Source organism: Podarcis bocagei (assembly GCF_964188305.1).
Source record: "Podarcis bocagei genome assembly, chromosome: 10".
In the NCBI taxonomy this organism is placed as follows: domain Eukaryota; kingdom Metazoa; phylum Chordata; class Lepidosauria; order Squamata; family Lacertidae; genus Podarcis; species Podarcis bocagei.
The window spans coordinates 14,437,360-14,463,054 of NC_138135.1; the positions used below are offsets into that span (position 1 = coordinate 14,437,360).

Consider the following 25,695-nt stretch of genomic DNA (forward strand, 5'->3'; position numbering starts at 1 on the left):
TAGAGCACACACAAAAGAGCTGGTTTTATTTAGTTTGAAAAGGTCTGCGTTACACCAAGCACACATCTTAACCGTGGTGGGTGAAAACTTGTATGGTTTTGGGGTCGATTACTGGAAGCTCAGCTACGGAGATATGCTAGAGAGGCTCGCGCAAAATTGCGGGGTCCAACTTTGAACGTTGGTTATCATTCTTGCTGCTGCTGCTGCTACTGGTGGGAAAGTGGCCCTTCTAAGCCTACAGGTCCTTGATGTCCTTCTGGACGTTCCACAATGTGGTGGCACTCTTCTGGAGCTGGGCCACCTCGTCGTCCTTCAGCTTCTGGTTGATCACGCTGGTCAAGCCGACAGACCCCAGCACACACGGCAGGCTCAGGAACACTTCGTTTTCAATGCCATACATGCCCTGCAAGGAAGATTTAAGAGAGAAGTTGGAAACTAGGAAATCCCTCTTAACATGTACTCTTGGTCCTGAGTGGGAAGGCTCAGGTGGCTTCCATGGCCGGAAGCGGCTTTCATCAGCTTGGGCTGATACGGCAGTTGTGACTCGATGCTAAGAGACCTTTATTCCATTTGTTTGTTTCACATTTATATACCGGTTGATTGTTGCAAACCCTTTCCCATATCCATGCACTAGCGACATCCTGTCAAAGAGCGAGCCGGCAGTAAATCGCACCATTCAAAGTTGGAGTTAACTCTATTAGCAAAAGCACAATCGCCACGGTCTTGGTGGAGTGTCAGCCCTAATGAGCACAGCAACTCATCCCTGGTAGGTCTGGTCCCATGAAGCGGTTGACGAGACTGAAAGTCCCCGCCTCTTCACGGTCGTCTAGGTCCCCTCCTCTCCAGGGCTTTCTCCAAGCAATCAGAGACTGAGCCTGTGTGCAGCCTGCTACAGTTCCACTCATTTCAGCCCTCTACTGGTTCTGGGAGAACAGGGGTGAGGGCAGCTTGCAGCAGCAGGAGGGAATACACCTATGACTCTTCACCAACCTGACTCATCTTGGCCTCCTGGCCGGCCTCCTCTCCTGCTTCAGCTTCTGCCTCTGCCTCTCTCTGTCACAGACTCTCCCACCTCACTAAGCCCGTTACCTTTTCAACTTCTGACACCTCCTCTTCCTAGCCTTCTGCCTTCTCTCCCTCTGACCACGCATTGTGGTCCCACCACCACTCCCTGTGCTCTGAACAGTCTTCCTTTGGGGTTTCCCCAGCTGGTTGTCCCCACCGTTCCTCTGCTTCTAACCAGTCCACAGCACTTCTCTCCAACAAACTGATACAGAAGTAATATGGAAGAGGGCAAAGGGATGCATTCAGGACCACCACTCCCATCTACTGAGTAAACCCAATCCTTGCCCCTGGTGAACTAACCTTGCTCGCCCTGCAAGTGACGCAGCTGTTACGACCTACACTGTTCTGCAAACACAGTCTTGCATTCCCCAAATCTACTGCAGTGAGCACCCAGGAAATGAAAAGGCGGAGGGGGAACTGTTCATCCCCATTTCTCTATTTCCCATCTGGAAGCAGGTACAAAATATAGCAAAGGACAGAAATACAACCAAGCTATTAACGTTCCTTACCTTTACCATGGTGGACACTGGGTGAACTCGGCAAAGGTTCCCGAAGATGGTCTCCAGTAGGTCAGCAACACTCAAGCCAATAGCCCAGTTGGTATAGCCTTTCAGCTTGATCACTTCATAGGCACTACCAAAAACACATGGCAGAAAGCCCAGTTAGACCACGCAAAGTGGTTGTGAAAGATAGCAAGGGAACAGCGAAACATGGTCATGGCAAGAAAGAAGAAAGAGAAATGAGGGCATTTCTAATTCTGGGGGAAACTAGCACCAGGAAAAGTCCCGCTAAAGGAGAAGACACTCTAGTACAGAGGTGGGAACTTCTGTCCTATGAAACAAATTAGGCTTGTCAATTCTCCCTGTCTGGCCTGCAAGGCTGTTTTGGCCAAGCCACAGCCACCTACCTGCCCCTCACCTGTGAAGGGCAGGTAAAGAGGAGGTAGTGCTGTAAGGAGGCTTCCACCTGAAAAGTGCTTTGCAAGCCCCGACAATCAGCTGGTTGGCAGGGCTTGCAAAGCACAGCGTCTCTGCCTGCACATTTTGAGGACGTTGTTAGGATGTCAGGTGACTGGCAGCTGGGCAACTCCTCTCTCTAGTGGGAGGAGGGGGGGGGGGAGATAAAAAAGATTCAGCCCGCTGCCCAGATCCAGATGCACCTCTGCTCTAATTGAAGGTGTGGGGTATGTATGTGCATGAAACTCCAGGTTTAAATGCATTAGTAGGCACGAAATTTTGAATGGCGCATGTCTGAAATATGAACAACCAAATCTCCACTAAAAACATGTGGCCCCATTCCAACCAGGCTCAGAACCCACTTCGTATCAGGCCTGGAGCTGGCAGGTGACAGTCTTGGGCATCACCAACATCTACAGAGTCTCTATCCTGACCACCACCCCCTTTAAAAACTCATTGCAAAGCAACAACTAAGCAGTCATTCCCAGACAGCCCGTACTGCTTCCCTCCATGCCAGGGGGAACCAGGAGGTATCACTCTGAATTAACAATTTTGCCTGATTATGTACTCCAGAGAACTCAACAACCGCTCACACTTTTGGTGATAAATGCACTGACAATAGATTTAGGAAGTTTCAAGTTTGCTGAGGCTTTTTACCCAGATCCCTCATACACAGATGTTCAAGAAGGCAACCCTCGTAAAGACTGATGTTGCGTCTGCCAACCTCGGTCATCCCCAACGCACCATACCTGTCAACCACCTCCTTGTGAACTTGCTTCCAGCCCTCTGGATCTTGGTCAGTCCCCATGTCAGGGTTTAGCTGCTGGAGAGAAACACCTGCGACGTTAACCCCACTCCAGACAGCCACTGAAACGACAAGAAGAGCCCAGGTTATGATAGGTGGTAGGTTCCCTATTTAAAGGTAAAGGTAAAGGGACCCTTGACCATTAGGTCCAGTCATGGCCGACTCTAGGGTTGCGGCGCTCATCTTGCTTTATTGGCCGAGGGAGCCGGCGTACAGCTTCCAGGTCATGTGGCCAGCATGACTAAGCCGCTTCTGGTGAACAGAGCAGCGCACAGAAATGCCATTTACTTTCCCACCGGAGCGGTACCTATTTATCTACTTGCATTTTTGACGTGCTTTTGAACTGCTAGGTTGGCAGGAGCTGGGACCGAGCAACGGGAGCTCACCCCATCGCGGGGATTCGAACCACCAACCTTCTGATCTGCAAGTCCTAGGCTCAGTGGTTTAACCCACAGCGCCACCTACGTCCCAGGTTCCCTGTTTAGGGAAGCTTTTAATGTTTAACAGACTATTGTATTTTAATATTTTGTTGGAAGCCGCCCAGAATGGCTGGGGAAGACATGGAAGAGGGAGCAAGCTTGTTTTCTTCTGCTCCAGAGGATAGGACCCAAACCAACGGATGCAAGTTACGAGAAAGAAGATCCTGGCTAAACATCAGGAAGAACTTTTTGACAGCAAGACCTGTTTTGACAGTGGAACGGTCTCCTCGTGAGGTGGCGGACTCTCCTTCCTTGGAGGTTTCCAAGCAGAGATTGGGTGGCCATCTGCCATGGATGAGATTCCTGCATCGCAGGAGGTTGGACTAGATGACTGCCGGGGTCCCTTCCAACCCTACAATTCTACGGTTCTATATCCTATTGGTCTGGGAATGTCCCGTCTGAAGCCCCTGGGGAGCTGGGCTAGACAGACCAATGGTCTGGCTCACTATAAGGCAGCTCCCTTCCTATGTTCACATATACTGGGGCTTATAGCTCAGAGGCGGAGCCTCTGCTTTGCATTCAGAAGATCTCAGGTAGGACTGGGAATGCCCTGTTTGTAATCCTGGAGAGCCACAGCCACACAGCGAGGCAATGCTGAGCTAAGGTCAACGCTCTGACTTCAATGCCATCTTCCTATGTTCTGTACCATTCACATAAATAATACTTTATTCGCTCTGGCTACTGTCCAAAGGCATGCACGTGTGTCTGTACAACACAGAAGGGACCGGAAGCTCAAGAAGCTTCCTTGGAAAAGGATCTCCGCTCCCCCTGCTATAGTTGATTTCATCTCTCACGGCTGTGTTTGAACTATTTTCAACAATGGGGTTGTTTGCTTTCCTTGCTCCATGTTAACTGCTTTGGGCAGGAAAGGAGAGATGTGCAGATCTGCTCCATAAATAAGCACAGGAAAGTATGATTTATAAGCTCAGCTATCGTCTCCCGTGATTCGCAACAGCTCTCCAGGGAAGAGTCCTTCACATCACCTGGCAACGTTTTAACAGATGCTAAGGAATGAAACTGGGACCTCCTCAAACACTGAGCTATGGCCTTTCCACATGGAATAAAAAATTAAGGGGGGGACACGCTTTAAATCTCTGGCACTTCTTGTTAAAGGATTTCAGCCCTGCCTGGACCTTTGAGGTCTCCTTGCGGCAGGGGAAGCAGGACCCTCTTCTGGAAGACCCTCACAAGGCCGGTGACCACGAGGTCTCAAGATATGGTAGCCACAAGGCTGGAGGACTCCACACTTGTTTACTGATTTCCTGGCTGGATCTCACCTTTTGCCCCCATCGCCTCCAGGAGCAGTCAGGAGAAAGCTTTCAGGAGTGCCAATTAGCCACACATGACTGTACCTCGGAGGAGGGGGCGAGCTTGTGAAATCGCCTGCTTGGATCAGGGCCTGGCTCAGAACCAGGAAGGGGTGGAGCCTCGACTTCAATATAGTCTGAAGCTCTAGTTTCCAACCCTCTGTGAACTGTGTAACACAGTGGTTCTCAACATGTGGGTCCCCAGATGTTGTTGGACTACAACTCCCATCATCCCTGAGCTCTGGCCTTGCTAGCTAGGGGTGATGGGAGTTGTAGTCCCAAAACATCTGGGGACCCACAGGTTGAGAAAGGTTAGAACAAGTCACAAAGATGGACCACCTCTCTTCCCCCCCAAAGCAGCTGGGAGTACAGAGCTAGCCTAGAAAGACTCCATATACAGCAGCTTCAAATGTCCCCCAACCCAGCAGTGTTCTTCTTTTCTTGGGTTGCCAGATGCTGCTGTTGGACTACAACTCCCATAATCCCTGATCACTGGGCCAAACAGGTTGTGGGTGATGGGAGTTGTAGTCCCCCACACTTGGGGACCCAAGGTTGCAGAATGCTGCCCTACGGGATCACTGCAGGTTTCGGACAACGCTGCTCACCGCTGGAATCGCCGTGTTCTCCCAGGATCCAACCGTGACAGCTGGTGGGATGGACACCCAGCTTTTCGGCCATCAGGAAACGGAACCGAGCCGAATCGAGGTTGCAACCGCTGCCGATGACGCGGTGCTTAGGCAGGCCGCTCAGTTTCCACGTCACGTAGGTGAGGATATCCACTGGGGAAAGGAGGAGAGAGAGGTTGAGGGGCTGGTGCACTCAAGAGTCAACTCTCTGGCCCCATCTGCACTGCACGTTTAAAGCGCTATGATACCACTTTAAACAGATACGGCTTCCCACAAAGAATCCTGGGAGCTGTAGTTTGCTAAGGGTGCCAAGAGTGGTTAGGTGACTTCCCTTGCCTTCACTGATGCTCAAGATGCGGAATGTCCCAGGAATGAGCCAGTGCCACACTCTCATAAAAAGGTAAAAGGTAAAGGACCCCCTGGATGGTTAAGTCCAGTCAAAGGCAACTATGGGGTGCAGTACTCATCTCGCTTTCAGGCCGAGGGAGCTGGCGTTTGTCCACAGACAGCTTTCCAGGTCATGTGGCCAGCATGACTAAATCGCTTCTGGCACAATGGAACACCGTGACGGAAACCAGAGTGCACGGAAATGCCATTCACCTTCCTGCCACAGCAATACCTATTTATCTACTTGCACTGGTGTGCTTTCGAACTGCTAGGTTGGCAGGAGCTGGAACAGAGCAAAGGGAGCTGACCCCGTCACGGGGATTCAAACCACCAACCTTCTGATTGGCTAGCCCAAGAGGCTCAGTGGTTTAGACCACAGCGCCACTCCTGTCGATAATCAACGCAAAGAATTTTAAGCAAGCCTTCCACCACAACCTTGCCCCTTCCACGTTTGCCGCAAATTGATGGGGAGTTGTAACACAAAAAACCAGCAGAGCACGAGGTGAGGGAAGGCTGGCTTAAGCAAAGATGCCAGGATCCAAATTTATTTCTTGTTTACTGAAGCAGCTGTCTTGTGCATCTGGATTTGTCTGGATTGCAACCAGGTTCTGGAACTCGACTGGGAGTGAGTGCAAGAAATATAAAGTCCATGATCTAGCTACAGGGGCTGCTCTAACTGCAAGCCCAATTTACCTGGGTTCGAAACCACCAGGATGATGCAGTCCGGACTATGTTTCACAACCTGTGGGATAATGAACTTGAAGACATTCACGTTCCTCTGGACCAAGTCGAGGCGGGACTCCCCTTCCTGCTGGCGGACTCCGGCGGTCACCACGACAACCTTGGAATTAGCGGTGACCGCATAATCTGCAGGCAAAAATGTAACCGAGAAGTTATCAGGCGCCAGGACAGTGTTCTGCAGTCTTCCAGAAGTTGTCAGATGACAGCTCCCATCATACCCCAACTGACGAACGGATGGGAGATGGAGTTCAACATCTGGAGGCCCAACAGCTGGGTGTCAAATGGGAAACAGGGGGGAGGCAGGTTCAAATTCCCACTCAGCCCTGAAGTTCATGAGGACACTTTGGGACAAGCCACTATTTATTTAAAGGTAAAGGTAAAGGGACCCCTGACCATTAGGTCCAGTCGTGGCCAACTCTGGGGTTGCGGCGCTCATCTCGCTTTACTGGCTGAGGGAGCCGGCGTACAGCTTCCCGGTCACGTGGCCAGCATGACTAAGCCGCTTCTGGCGAACCAGAGCAGCGCACAAAAACGCCGTTTACCTTCCCGCTGGAGCGGTACCTATTTATCTACTTGCACTTTGACGTGCTTTCAAACTGCTAGGTTGGCAGGAGCAGGGACTGAGCAACGGGAGCTCACCCCATCGCGGGGATTCGAACCGCCGACCTTCTGATCGGCAACTCTAGGCTCTGTGGTTTAACCCATAGCGCCACCTACGTCCCTTAAGAATTTGGTTTGGATATCCCGCTTTATCGCTACCCGAAGGAGTCTCAAAGCGGCTAACATTCTCCTTTCCCTTCCTCCCCCACAACAAACACTATTTATTTACAAGCATTTATAAACCACTTTACACATAAATGCTGAAAAAAGAAATCGAAGTGGTGTACAAAATAAAAATAACAGTCGTTATCATTACATTTATTATCGGCCCTTTACCAGTAGGTCCCAAGGTGGGTTATCATTAAATTTAAAAAGTTTGAATATGCTGCAGTTACAGGAATAGGAATAGGAATAGGTGGAGCCCTGAAAACACACATCTTGAGTGTCAAAGGGCAGAGTAAACAGGTGTGTCTTCTGCATATGCCAAAATTACACAATGAAGGTGCCGGGCGCACCTCTATGGGGGTGGGTATTCCACATCCCAGTGGATGCCACAAAGAAAGCCCTTTCACAATCTATCATCCCCCACAAACTTCTGAGGGAGCTGGAACTACAAAGGCGTCTCCGTCTCCTGATCTTGACACCCAGGAGCGTCCATAAGGAAAGAAGCTGTCTTCAAAATCTTTGTGGCCTCGGTCGCTTATATTGAAAACCAGGCAAGCAGTGGTATAAAAGCATATAAAACCAGGGTTTTCAAGCAAATGAAAACTAAAAACAGTCCGGTCTTCTGCACCGGGGAAAGCCTGTGCAAAAACAGACGCCTTTACTATCTCTCAGGCTACTTCACCGGGTTGTTGACAAGATGCAGAAGACAGCAGGGAGACCTACGTACATCAGCCTGGACTCTGTGCAGGAGCTTGCCCAGGATATAAAAGAAGCAGGCAAATGGGCGTTGCAAGGTCTGAGGCCCTCCTTTCCACCCACAAGAATAATGAATGTTATAATGGACTGCACAACTGCATGTCCTGGCTATAGACAAAGGTCGCCTGTATGTTGAGATTCATAGTCCCTGTATCAGCTTGCAAAGAAGTTCACAGAAGTTCTGTATTGCTGGTCTCGAGGGATGGGGAAGCCAGCCCCCTCCTCCATAGAAACACAAGTTGGTAGCCTCTTAGGAGGTAGTTAAAAACAACAGCCCTGCCTTCCATGAAGGAGACTGTTGGAGGACAGTGGTCTGTTCCTCCTCGCTCGCCTGCGTGGAATTTCTGATCACCTATGGCTACCAGGCAAGTTGTGGCCTTCCACTCTTCAGTAGCTCAGGGAAAGCGGATTTCAAACATCTGTTTCCCAATGTGACCTGTTGAGCAAGGACATAAGTCTGGCTCTCCCCCACCGGGCTCACATGGCGGTAAGATATAATATAAAACCTACCCTTGCCCGCTATGATCTTATGCGTCTTAAGAAATAAGCTTCCATGCTGAAGATCCATCATTTCTCCCTTCAGTTTGTCTTCCAGGACATCAACCAATGCAAGCTCATCGCAGAGACCCTGGCAGCGAAGGTGGGGGGAAAACCACAAGTGTTAAGTATATGAATGATGATGATGATGTACCCCACCCATTTGCTCTGGGAGACTCCCAACATAATATACAGAAACACACCACAGCGGAACATCATACATTTAAAGTGTCCGATGACTGCCTTCAGATATTTATGCAAGGTTGTATAATTATTTATCTCATGCAAGGGACAGTGTTTGTGCGCTTCCAATATTTCTAATCGCAGGTCTAGAGGAGGTTCATCCTGCGTCCAAACAGCACCCAAGCCTTCTTGCGTTATAGCAGAGAGGAGAAATATTTATACAGTGGATGCTCAGGTTGCAAACGTGATCCATGCGGCATGTGCGTTCGCAACCCGCGTCTGCGCATGCGTGGGTTGGGATTTGGCGCTTCTGCACATGCACAAAGTGTGATTTAGTGTTTCTGCCAAAAGCCAGAAGTAACCCGTTCTAGTACTTCCAGGTTTCTAGATGTTGCTAGATGACAGCTTCCACCATCCCTCTGCCCATGGGTACCACTTGCATGGAAGAACCTATTAACCAGATCATTTTTTTTTGGGTGGGGGGGAGTCATAATTGCACTTAAAAAGGTAAAGGGACCCCTGACCATTAGGTCCAGTTGTAACAGACTCTGGGGTTGCGGCACTCATCTCACTTTATTGGCCGAGGGAGCCGGCGTACAGCTTCCGGGTCATGTGGCCAGCATGACTAAGCCGCTTCTGGCCAGAAACGCAGTTTACCTTCCCGCTGGAGCGGTACCTATTTATCTACTTGCACTTTGACGTGCTTTCGAACTGCTAGGTTGGCAGGAGCAGGGACCGAGCAACGGGAGCTCACCCTATCGCGGGGATTCGAACCGCCAACCTTCTGATCGGCAAGTCCTAGGCTCTGTGGTTTAACCCACAACTCCACCCGTGTTCCACTTAGGTCTGGCCATTTATCCCACCTAAACACACACACACACACACTGACCTTTTCCAGGACGCTGACGGCACAAGCCATCCCAACTTGACCAACTCCCACCACAGTGACTTTGTTGTTTGGCTTGGTGGCCGGCTGTGCCACGGGTGTGATCAGTTTGTCCTTGAGTGAAGCCATTTTTTGCTGCAAAAAAAAGGAGAAACCAGATAGAACAGAGGTCAATTTCCACCTTCTTCAAAACAACCAAAGCAAGGTCCTCAAGTGCTTTCAAAAGAAGACTCCAGTTCCTACCAACATGCAGTTGAGAAATTAACAGGATGAGCTTGAGACTGACAAAACACAGCACGTGGCCACCAGACTAATACATTTCTACCCATTTACGTTTGCCCTACAAATCTGCAACACCTTCCAAGCGGTTTCTCAACGTGCAGTTGCATAACGCCACAAATTGTGGAGTCTCAGCTGTTCCTTTTCATTTAAGTACCTCCCCATTTCATTTCAGTTCTGTCTTCCCTTCAAGGTCAGTGTTATGCACAGGTCTTCTTCCCTTGATCCATTTTATTCTCACGATGACCCTGTAAGGTACGTCAGGCTGAGAGACGATGGCTGGCCCATGGCTAAGCTGGGATTTAGAGCAGCGCTTCCCTTAGTCCCAGCCCAGCCACACTGGATTTTTTTTTTTTTGCCCACCAAATACTTCTTCGAGGCATTGCCATTAATTTGCACCAGTACAGAGGTGCTTAAAAAGCGTTAGGAGATGCAAAGCCTTAATTACATAACTATTAATTTGATTTAAAACTCACAACTTCCTCAAAAGGAGCCCAAGGTGGTAAACCTATCAACACAATTAAAACTTCTATTAAAAAAACAAAAGTTTACAACTCCTGAAAGCAACCACCTGCTCTCAAACTAATAATTTCAGGGTTGCCTTGGACAGAAACCTTCACCCATTGAATGCCTGTATAAGCAGGAATGTTTTAAAGCTTCTCTGAGAAGTTACTTGTAAGGGAGGCTAGCACACCACACAATCCAATTTATACCCTTTCCTTAGCAATTCAGCTTCCCATCCTTACAGTCATGTTTCTCCACCGACAATTTCCTGCTGCCTTATACACGGTACTTATACATTTATTCATTTATTTTACCCTGACTATCCTTCCCTCACTTACAGTCGTACCTTGGTTTTCAAACGCCTTGGGAGTCGAACGTTTTGGCGCCGAAACGATCGAAAACCGGAAGCGACTGTTCTGGTTTCCAAACGTTCTTTGGAACCCGAACGTCCGGCGTGACTTCCATGGCTTCCGATTGGCTGCAGGAACTTCCTGCAGCCAATCGGAAGCCGCGCCTTGGTTCCCAGATGTTTTGGAAGTCGAACGGACTTCCAGAACGGATTCTGTTTGGGTTCCAAGGTACCACTGTACTTCAAGACCTGCTCACGATTTCACTTGGCTAGAATACTGTTTTAAATAGTCCGAAAGGAATTTCCATTCTTCCATGATGATGCTGATGATGATAATAATAATAATAATATTTTATTTATATCCTGCCCTCCCCAAAGCCAGGCTCAGAGCAGCTAGCAACAATAAAAATAGCACCGTTTACATAAAATCACAGTCAGTTAATTGAAATACATTCTAAAATCAATTCAGAATCAAATTAATGGCAACCATTGGGCTAGAGTTCTGTGAGGATTACCAAAGGAGGGGGTCAGGCTGTGCCTTGGCCAAAGGCCTGGTGGAACAGCTCTGTCTTGCAGGCCCTGCGGAAAGATGTCAAGTCCCGCAGGGCCCTAGTCTCTTGTGACAGAGTGTTCCACCAGATTGGGGCCACAGCCGAAAAAGCCCTGGCTCTGGTTGAGGCCAGCCTAACCTCCCTGTGGCCCGGGACCTCCAAGATGTTTTTATTTGAAGACCGTAAGGTCCTCCGTGGGACATACACCTTTCTTTGTTTTGATCTCTTATTTTCGCCGTTCATTTGGCTAGAATACTGTTTTAAATAGTCCGAAAGGAATTTCCATTCTTCCATACACCTTTCTTCGTTTTGGTCTCCTATTTTCACCGTCAATCTCTCCACCTCCACATAGTTCTTCAAAATCCGGTCCTCTTTTCTTTGAACCTCGCTTTCTTCCCATTTCTGCACGTACAGAACTCTGGCTGCTGTGGTCACACACATAAACAATTTGACCATCTTTTGGGGGGACTTCTCATCCTATTTTTCCTATTAAGAATGCTTCAGGCTTTCTTGGGGAATAACGATTTTAAACATCTTTTAAAATTCATTATGTATCATTTCCCAAAAGCCAGTTCCGAAAAGTCCGCTGCATATTTTTTAAAAAAGGTCCTTTCTGCCTGCTGCCACTTCCAGAATTTATTTGACAGTCTTATACAGGCTTCCTCAACCTCATCGCTCCAGATGTTTTGAGACTACAATTCCCATCATCCCTGACCACTGGTCCTGCTAGCTAGGGATCATGGGAGTTGTAGGCCAAAAACATCTGGAGGGCCAAGGTTGAGGAAACCTGGTCTTATACATCTTGGCTAATTTACTCGGAGTTAGGTATCACCCATATATCATTTTCATGTAGTTTTCCTTTAATGTATAACACGCCATAATTTTCAAATCTCCTTTCCACAGCTTTTCCCACGCTGCCGTATCGATAAAATGGCCCAAGTCCTTAGCCCATTGTATCCAGACTTAACCAGCTCATTTTTTTGTTTTCCATTCTCTTCCACCACTTTTATTGGTTTTCAGAGGTTTGGTTGCATAAATTCTGTCGTAAGGTAGAAACTGTCTCTCATGCCTTGTTACGCTGCTGTTTCTACGGGGATATACGCTCGGTATTTATTACCCCTGCTATGCAAAAATCTCCAAATGAATCCAAACTTCAATGTCTAAAATCCCTGGTAGAGGACAAGGATCCTGAGATCACATTAAGGGTAGCCAAATTCTGTGCAATTGCCATAAAACATAGGGAACAAGATGTGCTATCATAAGGATTAAGGTTTGAAATGATAATTTTAGGTTATATGTTAGTGACTAGGTTTTAATTTATATATTTTTTAACTGTTGCCATATCTGTATTGTCCCTGTTATAAAGGTAAAAGGTAAAGGTACCCCTGCCCATATGGGCCAGTCTTGCCAGACTCTAGGGTTGTGCGCCCATCTCGCTTAATAGGCCGGGGGCCAGCGCTGTCCACAGACACTTCCGGGTCACGTGGCCGGCGTGACAAGCTGCATCTGGCGAGCCAGCGCAGCACACGGAACGCCGTTTACCTTCCCGCTGGTAAGCGGTCCCTATTTATCTACTTGCACCCGGGGGTGCTTTCGAACTGCTAGGTTGGCAGGTGCTGGGACCGAGGAACGGGAGCGCACCCCGCCGCGGGGATTCGAACCGCCGACCATGCGATCGGCAAGTCCTAGGTGCTGAGGTTTTACCCACAGCGCCACCCGCGTCCCTTGTCCCTGTTATACCTAATTGCAAATTCAAATGTATCCCTATCGTGTTTTATGACTTTCTTGATATTGTATGTGGGCTGGAACTGGTCTGTGACCGAAATAATAAAAATCATTCATTCAAATTCTGTCATATTTAATTGCTAGTCGCTTTATCTTGCCCAAGGCAACCCAAAGTGACTTACTACCAACCAAGCGAAGACAAACACACAAAGCCCATATAAATACATTGGGAGGGGGGGAATACATCAAAACCTTCCCACCCACTTCTAAAAGGCCACTGATAGAATTGTAGAGTTGGAAGGGACCCCAAGAGCCATCTAGTCCAACCCCCTGCAATACAGGAATAAATACCATATTTTTCGCTCTATAAGATGCACTTTTTCCCTCCTAAAAAGTAAGGGGAAATGTATGTGCGTCTTAGGGAGCGAATGCAGGCTGCGCAGCTATCGCTGAAGCCAGAACAGCAAGAGGGATCATTGCACAGTGTTCTGGCTTCTGGGATTCAGAATTTTTTTTTTCTTGTTTTCCTCCTCCAAAAACTAGGTGCATCTTATGGTCGGGTGCGTCTTATAGAGCAAAAAATACGTTAGTTAAAGGCCAATGGCCTGGTTGAAGAGGAACGTTTTCGCCTGGCGCCTATAAATATGTAAGGAAGGTACCAGGCGAAACCTCCCTGGGGAGAGCATTCCACAAACAGGGAGCCACCACAGAAAAGGCCCCGTTCTCGTGTTGCCACCCTCCGGACCTCTCGTGAAGGCGGCACACAAGAAAGGGCCTCAGAAGATGAACACAGAATCTGGGCTAGTTCATATGGAGAGAGGCGAACCTTGGGGTATATATTTGTTGAAATATGAAGCAGCATATGAATTAATTAAACTAACTAAATATACATATGCTGTTCGGTAAAGATTGCTTTTTAAAAAGTTGCATCAGCATTACAAATCAGCCCCTGAAATTTACCAGTCTGCAAACAAACTTACTATTCCGCGGGGATCTGGCCGAGGGCGGGCAGACTGCTGAGTAGGAGGTGCTTCCTCTCCTGTGGCTCTGATTTTTTCCTCCTAAAAAGTAAGGGGAAATGTCTGTGCGTCTTCTGGAGTGAATGCATGGTCCCCGGAACCGAATTGCCCAGGGGCAAAAAGCAGATTGTGCTTTTTTTTTTTTTTTTTTAGAAAGAGGGAAGGGGGTGTTGAAACAAAGCCGCTGAGCAGCTGATCTGCAAGCGATCGGGGAAGGAGCTAAGGGACTCTAGAGATAAAGGAGGCTGCCAAGGAGGGGGGAGGTAAAAGCCCATGGATCCTCAGGATTTTTGTATTGGGTCTCCCCAAATTCACTACCAGATCACATAGTATGCCCATGGCTACAGCCTGCACCAAAAAAAATCATGCATCCACTGTTTCGTGGGGCCGCAATGGCGCAAAAACGTGGTTACAAAGCACGGATCCACATGGATCCTCAGGATTTTTGCACTGGGTCACCCCAAATTCACCATCAGGTCACATCGTATGTCCATGGCTACAGCCTGCACCAAAAAAATCACGCATCCACTGTTTCGTGGGGCCGCAATGGCGCAAAAACGTGGTTACAAAGCACGGATCCACAGAGATCCTCAGGATTTTTGCACTGGGTCACCCCAGTTCACCATCAGATCACATAGTATGCCCATGGCTACAGCCTGCACCAAAAAAAATCACACAAAAATTGTGGGGCAAAAATGTGGTTACAAAGCACGGATCCGCATGGATCCTCAGGATTTTTGCACTGGGCTACCCCAAACTCACCGTCAAATCACATGTCATGTCTGTGGCCACATCATGAACCACAAAAATCATACATCCACTGTTTTGTTCAGAATATTATTTTTTCTTGTTTTCCTCCTCTAAAAACTAGGTGCTTCTTATGGCGCGAAAAATACGGCAACTACAAAGCTACTCTGCCCTCCTGCTTACCTTCTCTTGAGGGCTCCGATACGGAGGCCAACTGTTGCCGTCACTGTCGCTATCACTGCCGCTGCCGTTGCTATACGTGCTGAACACGTAAAGAAAGCAAGTGAAGTCACTCATACTGAACTGCCACTGACTTTAACGCACCAAAGACATGCTGGCAACATAAGGAGCTGACAAGGTCCCTGCCCAGAAAGGATTACAGTCTACAATAACAGACAAAACAGGAACGGGGGGAGAAGTCAAAGGCTGCGTATATCTCCTGCACGCTTACACCACAGGCAGCAGGAAGGGGGAGCCCCCCGTGAACCCAAGCAATAGTTGAAAGAGACCCCAAGGGTCATCTAGTCCAATCCGCCCCCCTGGAATATTCCGTTCGTTTTTTAAAAAAATAATTTTATAAGTTGTGTGTCCTTGTTGCTCAACTTGACCCTTTTACATGATTCTGTATGTTTTGCGGCATTTGCGCATTGTGATCTGCTGTTACTTTATTGATTATAGATTAGTAATTCTTTATTGTACAGGTAACTGATAAGTGTGAACTGCTTGATTATTATTTGATGATGTTTAATTTTACTGTTTAGTATTGGATCCTAATGGATTGTTGAGTATTGCTTTATTTGATATGTTGTTTATTTTAAAGCTAGTGTGGCTTTTTATATAGGATCTGATGGTTACTATTAATTTTTTGCTGTTTTTTTATTATTATTATGTGCGTTGGAAGCCGCCCAGAGTGGCTGTGGCAACCCAGCCAGATGGGTGGGGTATAAATAATAAATTTATTATTATTATTATTATTATTATTATTATTATTATTATTATTATTGCTGTCTCAAACGGGGATCGAACCTGCAACCTTGGCATTTATCAACACCATGCTCTGACCAGCTGAACTAGCCAGGCCGATTTCTGATCTCCATGTTGCATTGGATGCAGTTTTCAGTGGCTCTCAGGGGGGTGGGAAAGGGTGGGGTCCTGGAAACTATGGCCAGGGGGTGGAACTCAATGGTAGACCACATATTTTGCATTCCAAGTCATAGGTTTGATCCCCAGCATCTCCAGGATAAGACCCTTGTCCCAAACCCTGGAGAACCACTGCCAGCCGGTGGAGAGCAATGGTGGGGGAACCTCAGCCTAGGGGCCAAATTATTCTTAAATGTGGCCCTCCAAGCATCTGTCTGGCCCTTAGGACCACCCCCCTTCTCCCACAGGCCACCCCTCTCAGCAGCCTGGCTATGCACCCTCCTCGAATGTTTCTGCCTGACTGGGATGTGTCCCTGAACTGTGACAGAATCGTGGGGTTGGAAGGGGTCCCGAGGGGAGACACAAGATCTACCCACTTTGGAAGAATGGCAGATGAAGGTGATGGATTATATGGAATTGGCACAAATGACTGGCAGAATCCGAGACCAGGGAGAAGAGTCGGTGGAAGAAGACTGGAAGAAATCTAAAGACTATCTACAGAAATATTGTAAAATTAATGAATGATAGAATGATGTTGGATAGCAACTAAGGGGTTTCCAGCTGTAATGATTTAAGGCACGGGTGTCAAACACAAGGCCCGCGGGCCAAATCCGGCCCGCCAGACCTCGTCATGTGGCCCGTGGCATCAAGGGCGAGGAAGCGAGCTTCTCATCCTTTTTACTGGTCCCGACCCAGATTTTAGGGTCCGCACTCCGGCGGAGGCTCTCTGCCTTTCTAAAAAGTGACCCACGCAAACAGCCTTCCCTGCCTGCTTGCAGACAGGGCTCCAACCGAAGCGCCCCGTCGGCGCTGCCTACCGGCCGGTCCCACAGCTTTCGCCTGCCTCGCGGGCCGGGCAAAGAGGCTTTCTGCTCGCTCGGTCCAGTCCGGGGCTCGCTGCGGAGGAGGCGGTCCCGCGAAGCCGAGCTCGGAGCCGGCTGCCTCCGCCCCTCGAAGCCTCCCAGGCGCGGCTGCTTGAGGGGGCGGGTTGCGCGCGCGGCAACTTTTGGAGCGCGAGGGAGCCGCGGAGGCTGGCAGCGAGGGCAGGGAGCGAGAGCCACGCTTGGGACGCCGCTCGCTCACTCGCTCGGGCCGCAAGAAGAGGCCACTGCGGCGCTGCAGCTGGCGAGGAGATGGCTGGGGGCGCGGGCGGCGGGGCCAGGGGCTGGCTGGGGGTCGCCCTGGTGGATAAGTAGCAGGGCCGGCAGGCGGGGAAGTGAACGGCGGAGGCGAGTGGAGAGCGGGGACCCAGCGCAGGTCTTGCCGCAGGCGGCGCGCCCCCGCTGGGCTGGAAGAGGCGAAGCTGCTGCCGGTTCAGCTGCGCAGAGTGGGGTGGAGCGAGGCGGGCGGGCGGTGTGCCACACCGCAAAGCAGGGGTGCCTCCCACCCCGAAGAGGACCGCGCCAGCATCTGGGCGGCTGGAGCAAAGTGGGAGCCTGCCAGCAACTTGGCTGCGGGAGCCTGGCTACGAAACACCGCCCCCCTCCCCACGCCAACACATCGGCTTTCTCCGGGCCGGAGGACTTGGCAGATAGCCCCCTCCCCGGGAGCAACTGCAGCAGCTCGGGGCCCCAGCAGGACATCCTGGCCACCTGCGCTCGCGGTGCCACTGGGGCTCCCTTGCAAGGAAGAAACTGCTGCTGCCCAAACTGCAGCTCCGTATCCTCCGACTCCTGAGTGCGGCAGCAGGGCGGGGGGAGGCAAGATTTGCTTCTGCTCTGCTCTGTTGGGACAGGCTCCTGTCTCCTCCCCGTTGGAGCTCCAGTCTGCCTGGAAGCCCATCTCGTCATCTTTTTAAAAAATCATTATTATTTCTTCTTCTATTCTTATTTAAAATCGTACTGGAATAGGTATATTAAATAGTGTATAGGTTCAAGACAACACACACCAGTGCCTAAGGAAAAATAACTTTGATAAAGTCCTACAGATACAACTGGCCCTTTGAGGGTGACCAAACTGTTGATGTGGCCCCCGATGAATTTGAGTTTGACACCCCTGATTTAAGGGAATATGAAAAAGGGTTATAAATGGGTTAAAATCTAATGGTAAGGATTTGCTGAACCAATAAATTGAAGTGGAATACAAAAAAGGGAGGTATGAGGAGGTCCGGGAAATAAGTTAAAAGAAAATAAGTAAAAGGAAAAATGTATGTTTTTAACTGTTTTTATTTTGTATCTTTCTTTTTTTCTTTTTCATTTTTACTGTTATATTTCAAAAAAATTTAATAAATATTTTATTTTTTTAAAAAAGGAAGGAGTCCCGAGGGTCATCTAGTCCAACCCCCTGCAATGTAGGAATCTCAACTATAGCATCCATGGCAAAGAGCCATCTGGCTTGGTGGAGATCTGTGCTTGTGTAGAACCGTCAAATTCAGGCTGCCACAACCTCGGCCCTCCAGATGTTTCTGGCCTACAACTCCCACGATCCCTAGCTAGCAGGACCAGTGGTCAGGGATGATGGGAATTGTAGTCTCAACACTTCTGGAGGGCCGAGGTTGAGGAAGCCTGGTCTAATTTTTGCATAGATGGGATGTGGCCTGCTATACAAACGGTGGCCTTTGTTGATCCACCCAATTTTTTCCCCCTCTGGCTCCTTCCACCACTGGCAAGCAGCCCTATGAAGATTGCCTAGGAGGGAATGTACCCCATAGGCTGTAAGTAATAATAATTTATTAGTTATACTCCACCCATCTGGCTGGGTTTCCCCAGCCACTCTGAGCGGCTTCCAACAGAATATTAAAATACAATAACCTATTAAACATTAAAAGCTTCCCTAAACAGGGCTGCCTTCAGATGTCTTCTAAAAGTCTGGTAGTTGTTGTTCTCTTTGACATCTGCTGGGAGGGCATTCTACAGGACGGGTGCCACTACCAAAAAGGCCCTCTGCCTGCTTCCCAGTAACTTGGCTTCTCGCAGCGAGGGAACCACCAGAAGGCCCTTGGCACTGGACCTCAGTGTCCGGGAGAACGATGGGGGTGGAGACGCTCCTTCAGGTATACTAGACCGAGGCCGTTTAGGGCTTTCAAAGTCATCACCAACAATTTGAATTGTGCTCGGAAACCGAATTGCCCCCCTCCCCCATGTCTGCCCTTGGCATAGGCTGGTAGTCTTCAGCCTTTGCAGAAACAGTATTCCCCTTAACCCAGAGATAGAGGTCCCATCTGTTGGTCCAAGACCCACCAGTTGAAATCCAACGGTGCACACCAGCGTTTCTCATTGAATTGTAGGGACCCTGAGGGTCATCTAGTTCAACCCCCGGCCGTGCAGGAATTGGACTACAACTCCCATCATCCCTGACCACCGGGGTCCTGCTAGCTAGGGGTGATGGGATTTGTAGTCCAAGAACATCCAAGGGCCCAAGGCTGAGACGGGCTGGTACAGGCAGCTCTGAACAAGATGAGCCAATGGCAGGACTCAAGGTAAGGCAGCCAGCGGCCGACACAGGAGGAATGAGGAGTACAGGATGATGCACACATGTGTCTCTAAGGTATTCAAAAGCAGTACTGCCACCAACTGGGACAGGAGAGAGCAGCCATTGTTGCTAGTAGCCACTGACACCACTGCCTAGGTTATCTCTCAGCCAGGTGAAAATTCCTTATTCAGCCTTATTCATTATCTTCCTCTGGTCTGGCGGCTTTTGGAAGATCTCGTTCCTTCCTCATTCCTAAGTTTTATGCTCAATAGCAGTAAGTATTATTCCTGCAACACTTCCCACCTCTCTATGCCCTCCCGTTTTTTGTGCATTTCTACTCCATCTCCCAACAGCCCCAGCCAGCAGAGTAAAAATCTTGCGGGCTCCCTCCTTGCCGTTCTTCAGGGAGTTGAAAAGCTTTTTCTTCCAACCAGTTTGGGGGAACAGACTGATCTTAACAAATGGGATGGCGCCATGCTGTTTTTCTGAAATTATCTGTATGTTTTTAATAGATTACATATAGTTTTAATTCTAGCCACATATGACTGTGTTTTTAGCTGCTCTTATTTTTATCTGTAAGCTGCCTGGAGCCCCTATGGGGGGTGGAGGCAGGGTATACATAAATATATAATAATAATCTGGAGGGCACCACATTGACGTCCCTTGCTGTAAGTTATAGAACTGTGGACCGTACCACAAATGTGCAGGGGTCATATATATCCCCCCAAATCCTCCACCCCACCCCCAGTATAACTGCAAAACTAGCAGCATCATGGACAGAAGGACAGCGCAGCTGGGATCTACCCCAGCTACTTGTTACAGGACGGGGCATTCGTGACCTATGGCAGCCACAACACGCCGCTTCGTTCCAGATTCACGTGGCCACCCGTTCTCACAGGACGCGCGCGCCTTGCTGACTGCATCGCGCGAGGCTCTTGCGCTCCAGCGCGCGCAGGATCCCGATCTTGGCCTGGGCAAGTCGGGCAGGATGCGGCCCGGCCCGGGCGGGAAGCGTTTTCCTCGCCTGCCTCACCCGATTCTGCTAAGAAAAGGCAGGGGATGTGCGCATTTCGCTGCCCCCCTGCCTAGGTACGTGATGCCTTTGCGCTCCTTCATTTTTTGGAGGGGTTTTTCCCTCTTGCAAAAAGGCATGAGCAGCCTCCCCCAGCGGATGCTCCCCGTTTTGAACGCGCGCATCCCACCCCAAGTTGGCAGGGCCATTTCAAGCACCCAGGGAGATTCTGCTGTTGCAAAAAATAAAAAATTAACTGTTTCCTTTCCCCTCCCGCTCTTTGGCAGAGCACATGTTCGCGGCGATGGCACGAGGAACGGGGGGGGGGGGGAGGCGCCACGATGCGCAACAAGTTTTCTTTTCCTCCCCCGCGTCTTCCGCGATGGTTGCCTCTGTGGCCCGGCCTCCCTTCCTCCTCCTCCGCTGAGCCAAGGCCGGCCCGAAATCCTCTACCAGGAAGAATTAGAAATGCAACTCGCAAACCTTTAAAATGCAACAAGCCTGTCCCGGGGATCAAAAGGAAAAGGCGGAGCGGGAGGTGGGTAGATTGCGCCTCTAACCACTAGGCCACCGCTCCTCTGGGCGGAAAGAAAAGGCAGGGCAGGATAGTCCACCCGGAGCCTCTTTCCAACGCAAAGGGGAAAAAGTCCTTTGCATCATTTTTGCTTTTTGTAAGTCCTTGATGCGTTTTGGGGTGGGAATGCGCTATATATATATTTGCAACCGCACTGACCTTTAGAAATAAGGGAGGGGGACACACGATGCAAAGCGGGAGGAAAAGATGGGGAGGGGGAGATGGCTCAAGACCCCGGAGGGCAAGAGATCGACCTCCAACCCCCCCCCCCCTTTCTCACATTCATACACGCACACGCGAGCGCCAGGCCACGATGCGCAGGAGAGATCTCCCCTAACCGATCCCTCCCCACCCATTTGAAGCGCGTGAGTCCACCTTCCATTGCCAAAGGCTTTTTGGGGGTGGGGGATGGGGAGATGGAGGGCCACCCCTTCCCCCCCCAAAAAAAAACCAGAGGATCGGTGCGTTTGCTATGTGATACCCACCTCCGGGGTTTGTTTGTGCGTCTAGGACCGGCTTAGCAGCAGCAAGAAGACGAGGAGCGCAGCTGAGGCACAGCCTGGATGGAGGAGGGGAAAGAAGACAATGTCAGCCGGGCAAGGGGAAGGAGGCGGATCCGGAGCGGCTCCGCGTCGCTTTCCTCGGGTTACGCTTTTGTGATTGGAAACCAGAGCCCCGCCCGCCCCCTCGGCTCGCGCAATCCTCTTCAAGGACGGCGCGCCAAGGGTGAAGCTGGTGCGCGCAGCCTCGGTCCTCCTCCTCCTCCTTCCTCCAAATTCCTTCCTTTCTTCCACCTGCGCCTTGCCCCCCAAAAGGAGGAGAGAAACGGCCACGTGGGTGCTTGCACGCAGGAGGACGGGGAGGTCACCGGGCCTCTGCTCACGCCATCAGCACCCCCACCAGATCATACAATGAATCTTTGTTGTTCTGGCTCATTTTTATTTATTTATTCCGGCCTTTTCTCGCCGGCAAAGCCAGAAGCAGCCTGCTAGATCCGCGCCTGCGGCTGTTGCAGACAAACATCTTGTGTGTGCCTTAAGACGCCTTAATTTATGGCGTCGGTTTTCACAGGCTGCGTCTCCTAAACTCGCCTGCGCCATATAGTTGCAGCAATATTGTACAGTACTGCTTTAGCAGTGGGGAATCATGGGAAATGTAGTTTCCTAAGGGCGCAGACATCCCAGATCTACAGTTCCCAGGTGGTGTGCCATAATAAGGCTGCGGGGTTCAGAGATGCTACAGGACTCCCGCTTCACGTCACTTTTGCAGAAACAGACTAACAATGCAGCTAGTCCCTCTGGAGGTAGGAACTAGGAAGAGTCTTGTGGCAATTTAAAATAGCAGCTTTTTACTGTAGCTTTGAAGGATACAGGAACTTTCGTGGCAATAAATCTTTAAGATGCCACAAGAGTCTTCCATTTGTGCTACAACGGGCTTATTTATTCAGTGTGAGCACCTTGAATTGAGTCCAGGAACAAACAGGTTATACAAGTTCTAAATTAAATGCTAGCCGCTAATCTGGCTGCAGCATTAAGTTTTCAAGTTGTTTACAAGGGGAGCACCACGCAGAGTGTAGTGCGGTAATCCAAACTAAAAGTCCACGCTGATCAGCTGATTGGTGGGAACTTTTAACCACTGCTTGGATCAGCTTGGGCCTTCCCTTTGCAGCTTGGCTGGAACGCAAGGCATGCTGTAAAGGAAAACGGGCTACCTGAAGCCAAGGTGATGCCAGGTGACTGACAGGTGGGCATGGGGCAGAGGAACCCAGGATCCAACCAACCAGCTGGAAAAAGTTACCAGTCCCTGCTGTACCCGCATGCTTCCGCATGCCCCTCTGCAACCTTCCAGATCTAGGGTCTTTTTCGGGAAAGTGGGCCTTTTTAATATCTATGCAACGGACCGAAATCAACAGGTGTCTTGATATCAAAACAAGTCAGAGAAAACGGTTGCACCTATGAAAGCTGCTTGTTTGAGACTGAAGTTGGGACTTTTAATATGCTTGGGAGCTCTTCCACTGAATCATGTGCCACCAAACTGGTATTCTGCACAGTTCTGTTGCAGTTTCCCCTCCATTCTTATATGCCAATATTTCATGCATCCAGTTACAGATAGGTAGCCGTGTTGGTCTGCCATAGTCAAAATAAAAAAAAAAATTCCTTCCAGTAGCACCTTAAAGACCAACTAAGTTAGTTCTTGGTATACCAAGAACTAACTTAGTTGGTCTTTAAGGTGCTACTGGAAGGGTTTTTTTTTATTTTGAATATTTCATGCAGTAAGACAAACTGAGACAATAAGCAGAGGGACAACTTGTGCAAGTTTCTCCCCCAAGCCTGGCTGACCCCACCCAGCTGCCCAGCCTCTTGGCAATCTACAGTGCAGGGGATAAATATCCTCTTACCCAGAGGAGCCGCACTGCTACTTATCCCGAATGTCCTTCAAATTAGAATCCTGGCACCAGCCGTCAGGATGCAGGGAATTCTTCAGGAGAATAAACACCACTGCAGGAACCCCAGCAGGCACAAATTTCGCGCTGCAAAACTAGTTCATGTTCCAGTTTGGCTGGAGTCTTTGCTCACAGCAGCAAAACTTGGGGCAGGTATGGTACATCTATGTAGGCAATTGATTTGGGAGCATCTCCAAAGGCTTTCAACCATTTTGGGTGGATTTTGCTTTGTTTTTAATCCTTTTTTATACTGTTCTTAAGAATGCTGCCATGAGAGGTTGAGCAGGCAGAGCTTGATTCTGAAAAAGTTAAAGATCCCCGAATTTGGGAGACCCCTATCATTTTCTCTGTGCCTCGCTTCCAGGTGTGTAGGTGACATCTGGCAGATGTTCAGTGCTGCGGCAGAAGCACTCTGCACATGCCCAGATGTCCTTTCCTTTATTGCACTTTGTATATTTTTACATTTTTATTAATATGAACACACAGAAAAGATAGCAAAAGTGACGTGTAACAGATAAAAATGCTTATAGAACTAGAAAAAATAAAACACAGGTGCAATGGGGAGGAAAACCCAGAAAACAACTGAGAATACAATACCGCGTTCAACTGGAAATATATATTCCACATGCTTATGACAGCTGGGTAGGTGGAGATAACTTCAAGGCCAACAGGACCTGCAAGAGCTTTTGACCTTTTGTTTTACTTACACCACTATGTGCTCTGCAGAGTCCTTGGCATGGTGGTCAGTCCAGCCCTGGTGTGTGCTGCAAACAGAGAGCAAGAATCAGTAGGGTGCCTTGAAGCAAGATGCATGCAGATGACTCAAGCAAGAATTACCGGGGAAGGCAGTGCCGAGTCATTAAGCAATCTGACTGTAAGGGGGGGAATTCCTTGCTGGTGACAAACAAGGTGATGAACCAGATTCTGAGCAAAATCCAAACCCATGCTCTGCGTCACCCATGGGAAATCTGGGGGCATGCAAAGCTTGGTGACCCCACTTGTGGTGGGATTCCTAGCAGTGCTACACTGCTATCAACCAATTCTGCTAGCCAGGTTTCACTTTGATATTGGTCCAAATTAGGAGAAAACAAGCCAAGCTGAATGCTTTTTTGAATAATCCTAGGCAAAGTATAAGAATCACTAGAAGTGGCCTTAGCAATATAGTCTGTCTAGTTCAGTATCTTGTTTTAAGATTACTACTGCTGCTGCTACTACTACTAATATTTTTAGTATAGAATTATTATTATTATTATTATTATTATTATTATTATTATTATTATTATTATTAATAATAATACCCTGCCCTCCCCAGCCAAGACCGGGCTCAGGGCGGCTAATAACCAATAATAAAAACAAGTTGATTAAAATACAACTTAAAAAACATGATTAAAATACAACATTAAACCATTAAAACAGAGCCTCTTCACAGGAGGAGAAAGGAAAAAAGAAAGTGGGGGGAAGGAATCAAACTGATTCTAAGCCAAAGGCCAGGCGGAACAACTCTGTCTTACAGGCCCTGCGGAAAGAAATCAGATCCTGCAGGGCCCTGGTCTCATGAGACTCAGCATTCCATCAGGCCGGAGCCAGTGTTGAAAAGGCCCTGGCTCTGGTTGAGGCTAATCTAACTTCCTTAAGGCCTGGGACCTCTAGGGTGTTGCTGTTTATGGACCTTAAGGTACTCCGTGGAGCATACCGGGAGATGCCACCCATCTGATGGGGTTCCCCCCAGCCACTCAACTAATTATTAAAAACACAATAAAACATCAAATATTAGCAACTTCGCTATACAGGGCTGCCTTCAGATGTCTTATAAAAGTCAAATAGTTGTTTATCTCCTTGACATCTAATAGGAGGGCATTCCACAGGGCGGGCAACACTGCTGAGAAGGCCCTCTGCCTTGTTCCCTGTAACCTCACTTCTCACAGTGAGGGAACCTCCAGAAGGCCTTCGGAGCTGGAGCTCAGTGTCCGGGCAGAACAACGGGGGTGGTGATGCTCTTTCAGGTATACTGGACCAAGGCCATTTAGGATTTTAAAGGTCAGCACCAACACTTTGAATTGTGCTTGGAAACGTGTTGTTTGTTTAGTCGTGTCCGACTCTTTGTAACCCCATGGACCAGAGCACGCCAGGCACTCCTGTCTTCCACTGCCTCCCGCAGTTTGGTCAAACTCATGCTGGTAGCTTCGAGAACACTGTCCAACCATCTCGTCCTCTGTCGTCCCCTTCTCCTTGTGCCCTCCATCTTTCCCAACATCAGGGTCTTTTCCAGGGAGTCTTCTCTTCTCATGAAGTGGCCAAAGTATTGGAGCCTCAGCTTCAGGATCTGTCCTTCCAGTGAGCACTCAGGGCTGATTTCCTTCAGAATGGAGAGGTTTGATCTTCTTGCAGTCCATGGGACTCTCAAGAGTCTCCTCCAGCACCATGATTCAGAAGCATCAATTCTTCGGC

At 49.1% G+C, this 25,695-nt stretch overlaps 1 protein-coding gene and 1 long non-coding RNA gene across 5 annotated transcripts; one reads left to right on the forward strand and one right to left on the reverse strand.

Moving 5' to 3' along the window:
• Positions 1-24,049, reverse strand: LDHB (lactate dehydrogenase B). 4 transcript variants are annotated; one of them, XM_081210388.1, is made up of 11 exons: positions 23,955-24,049; positions 21,290-21,363; positions 14,851-14,929; positions 13,882-13,962; positions 9,497-9,628; positions 8,398-8,515; positions 6,319-6,492; positions 5,218-5,391; positions 2,771-2,888; positions 1,575-1,698; positions 1-403 (listed from the first exon to the last, which is right to left on the reverse strand). In XM_081210388.1, exons 5-11 carry the CDS (start codon positions 9,620-9,622, stop codon positions 236-238), a joined length of 1,002 nt encoding a protein of 333 aa, XP_081066514.1. In that variant the 5' UTR covers positions 9,623-9,628; positions 13,882-13,962; positions 14,851-14,929; positions 21,290-21,363; positions 23,955-24,049; the 3' UTR covers positions 1-235. The 4 variants fall into 4 exon arrangements, with proteins under 4 accessions (XP_081066514.1, XP_081066513.1, XP_081066515.1 ...); XM_081210387.1 differs by having other exon boundaries at positions 14,851-15,050; XM_081210389.1 differs by lacking the exon at positions 14,851-14,929.
• On the forward strand, positions 21,771-23,829 carry LOC308595917. The gene is made up of 2 exons (XR_014012214.1): positions 21,771-22,905; positions 23,082-23,829. It is a non-coding gene; the product is annotated as an uncharacterized lncRNA (long non-coding RNA).
• Positions 24,050-25,695: the final 1,646 nt, after the last annotated feature.

What these genes read in the sequence shown, in the direction of transcription:
- LDHB (XM_081210387.1), bottom strand. Translation starts at nt 14,964, where the DNA reads ATGAGTGACTTCACTTGCTTTCTTTACGTGTTCAGCACGTATAGCAAC. An exon ending in GGCCAGATCCCCGCGGAATA is followed by an intron (nt 9,629 to 13,881) that starts GTAAGTTTGTTT and finishes TTTTTTTTGCAG; the next exon opens with CAAAAAATGGCTTCACTCAA. An exon ending in CCGTCAGCGTCCTGGAAAAG is followed by an intron (nt 8,516 to 9,496) that starts GTCAGTGTGTGT and finishes CTTCGCTGCCAG; the next exon opens with GGTCTCTGCGATGAGCTTGC.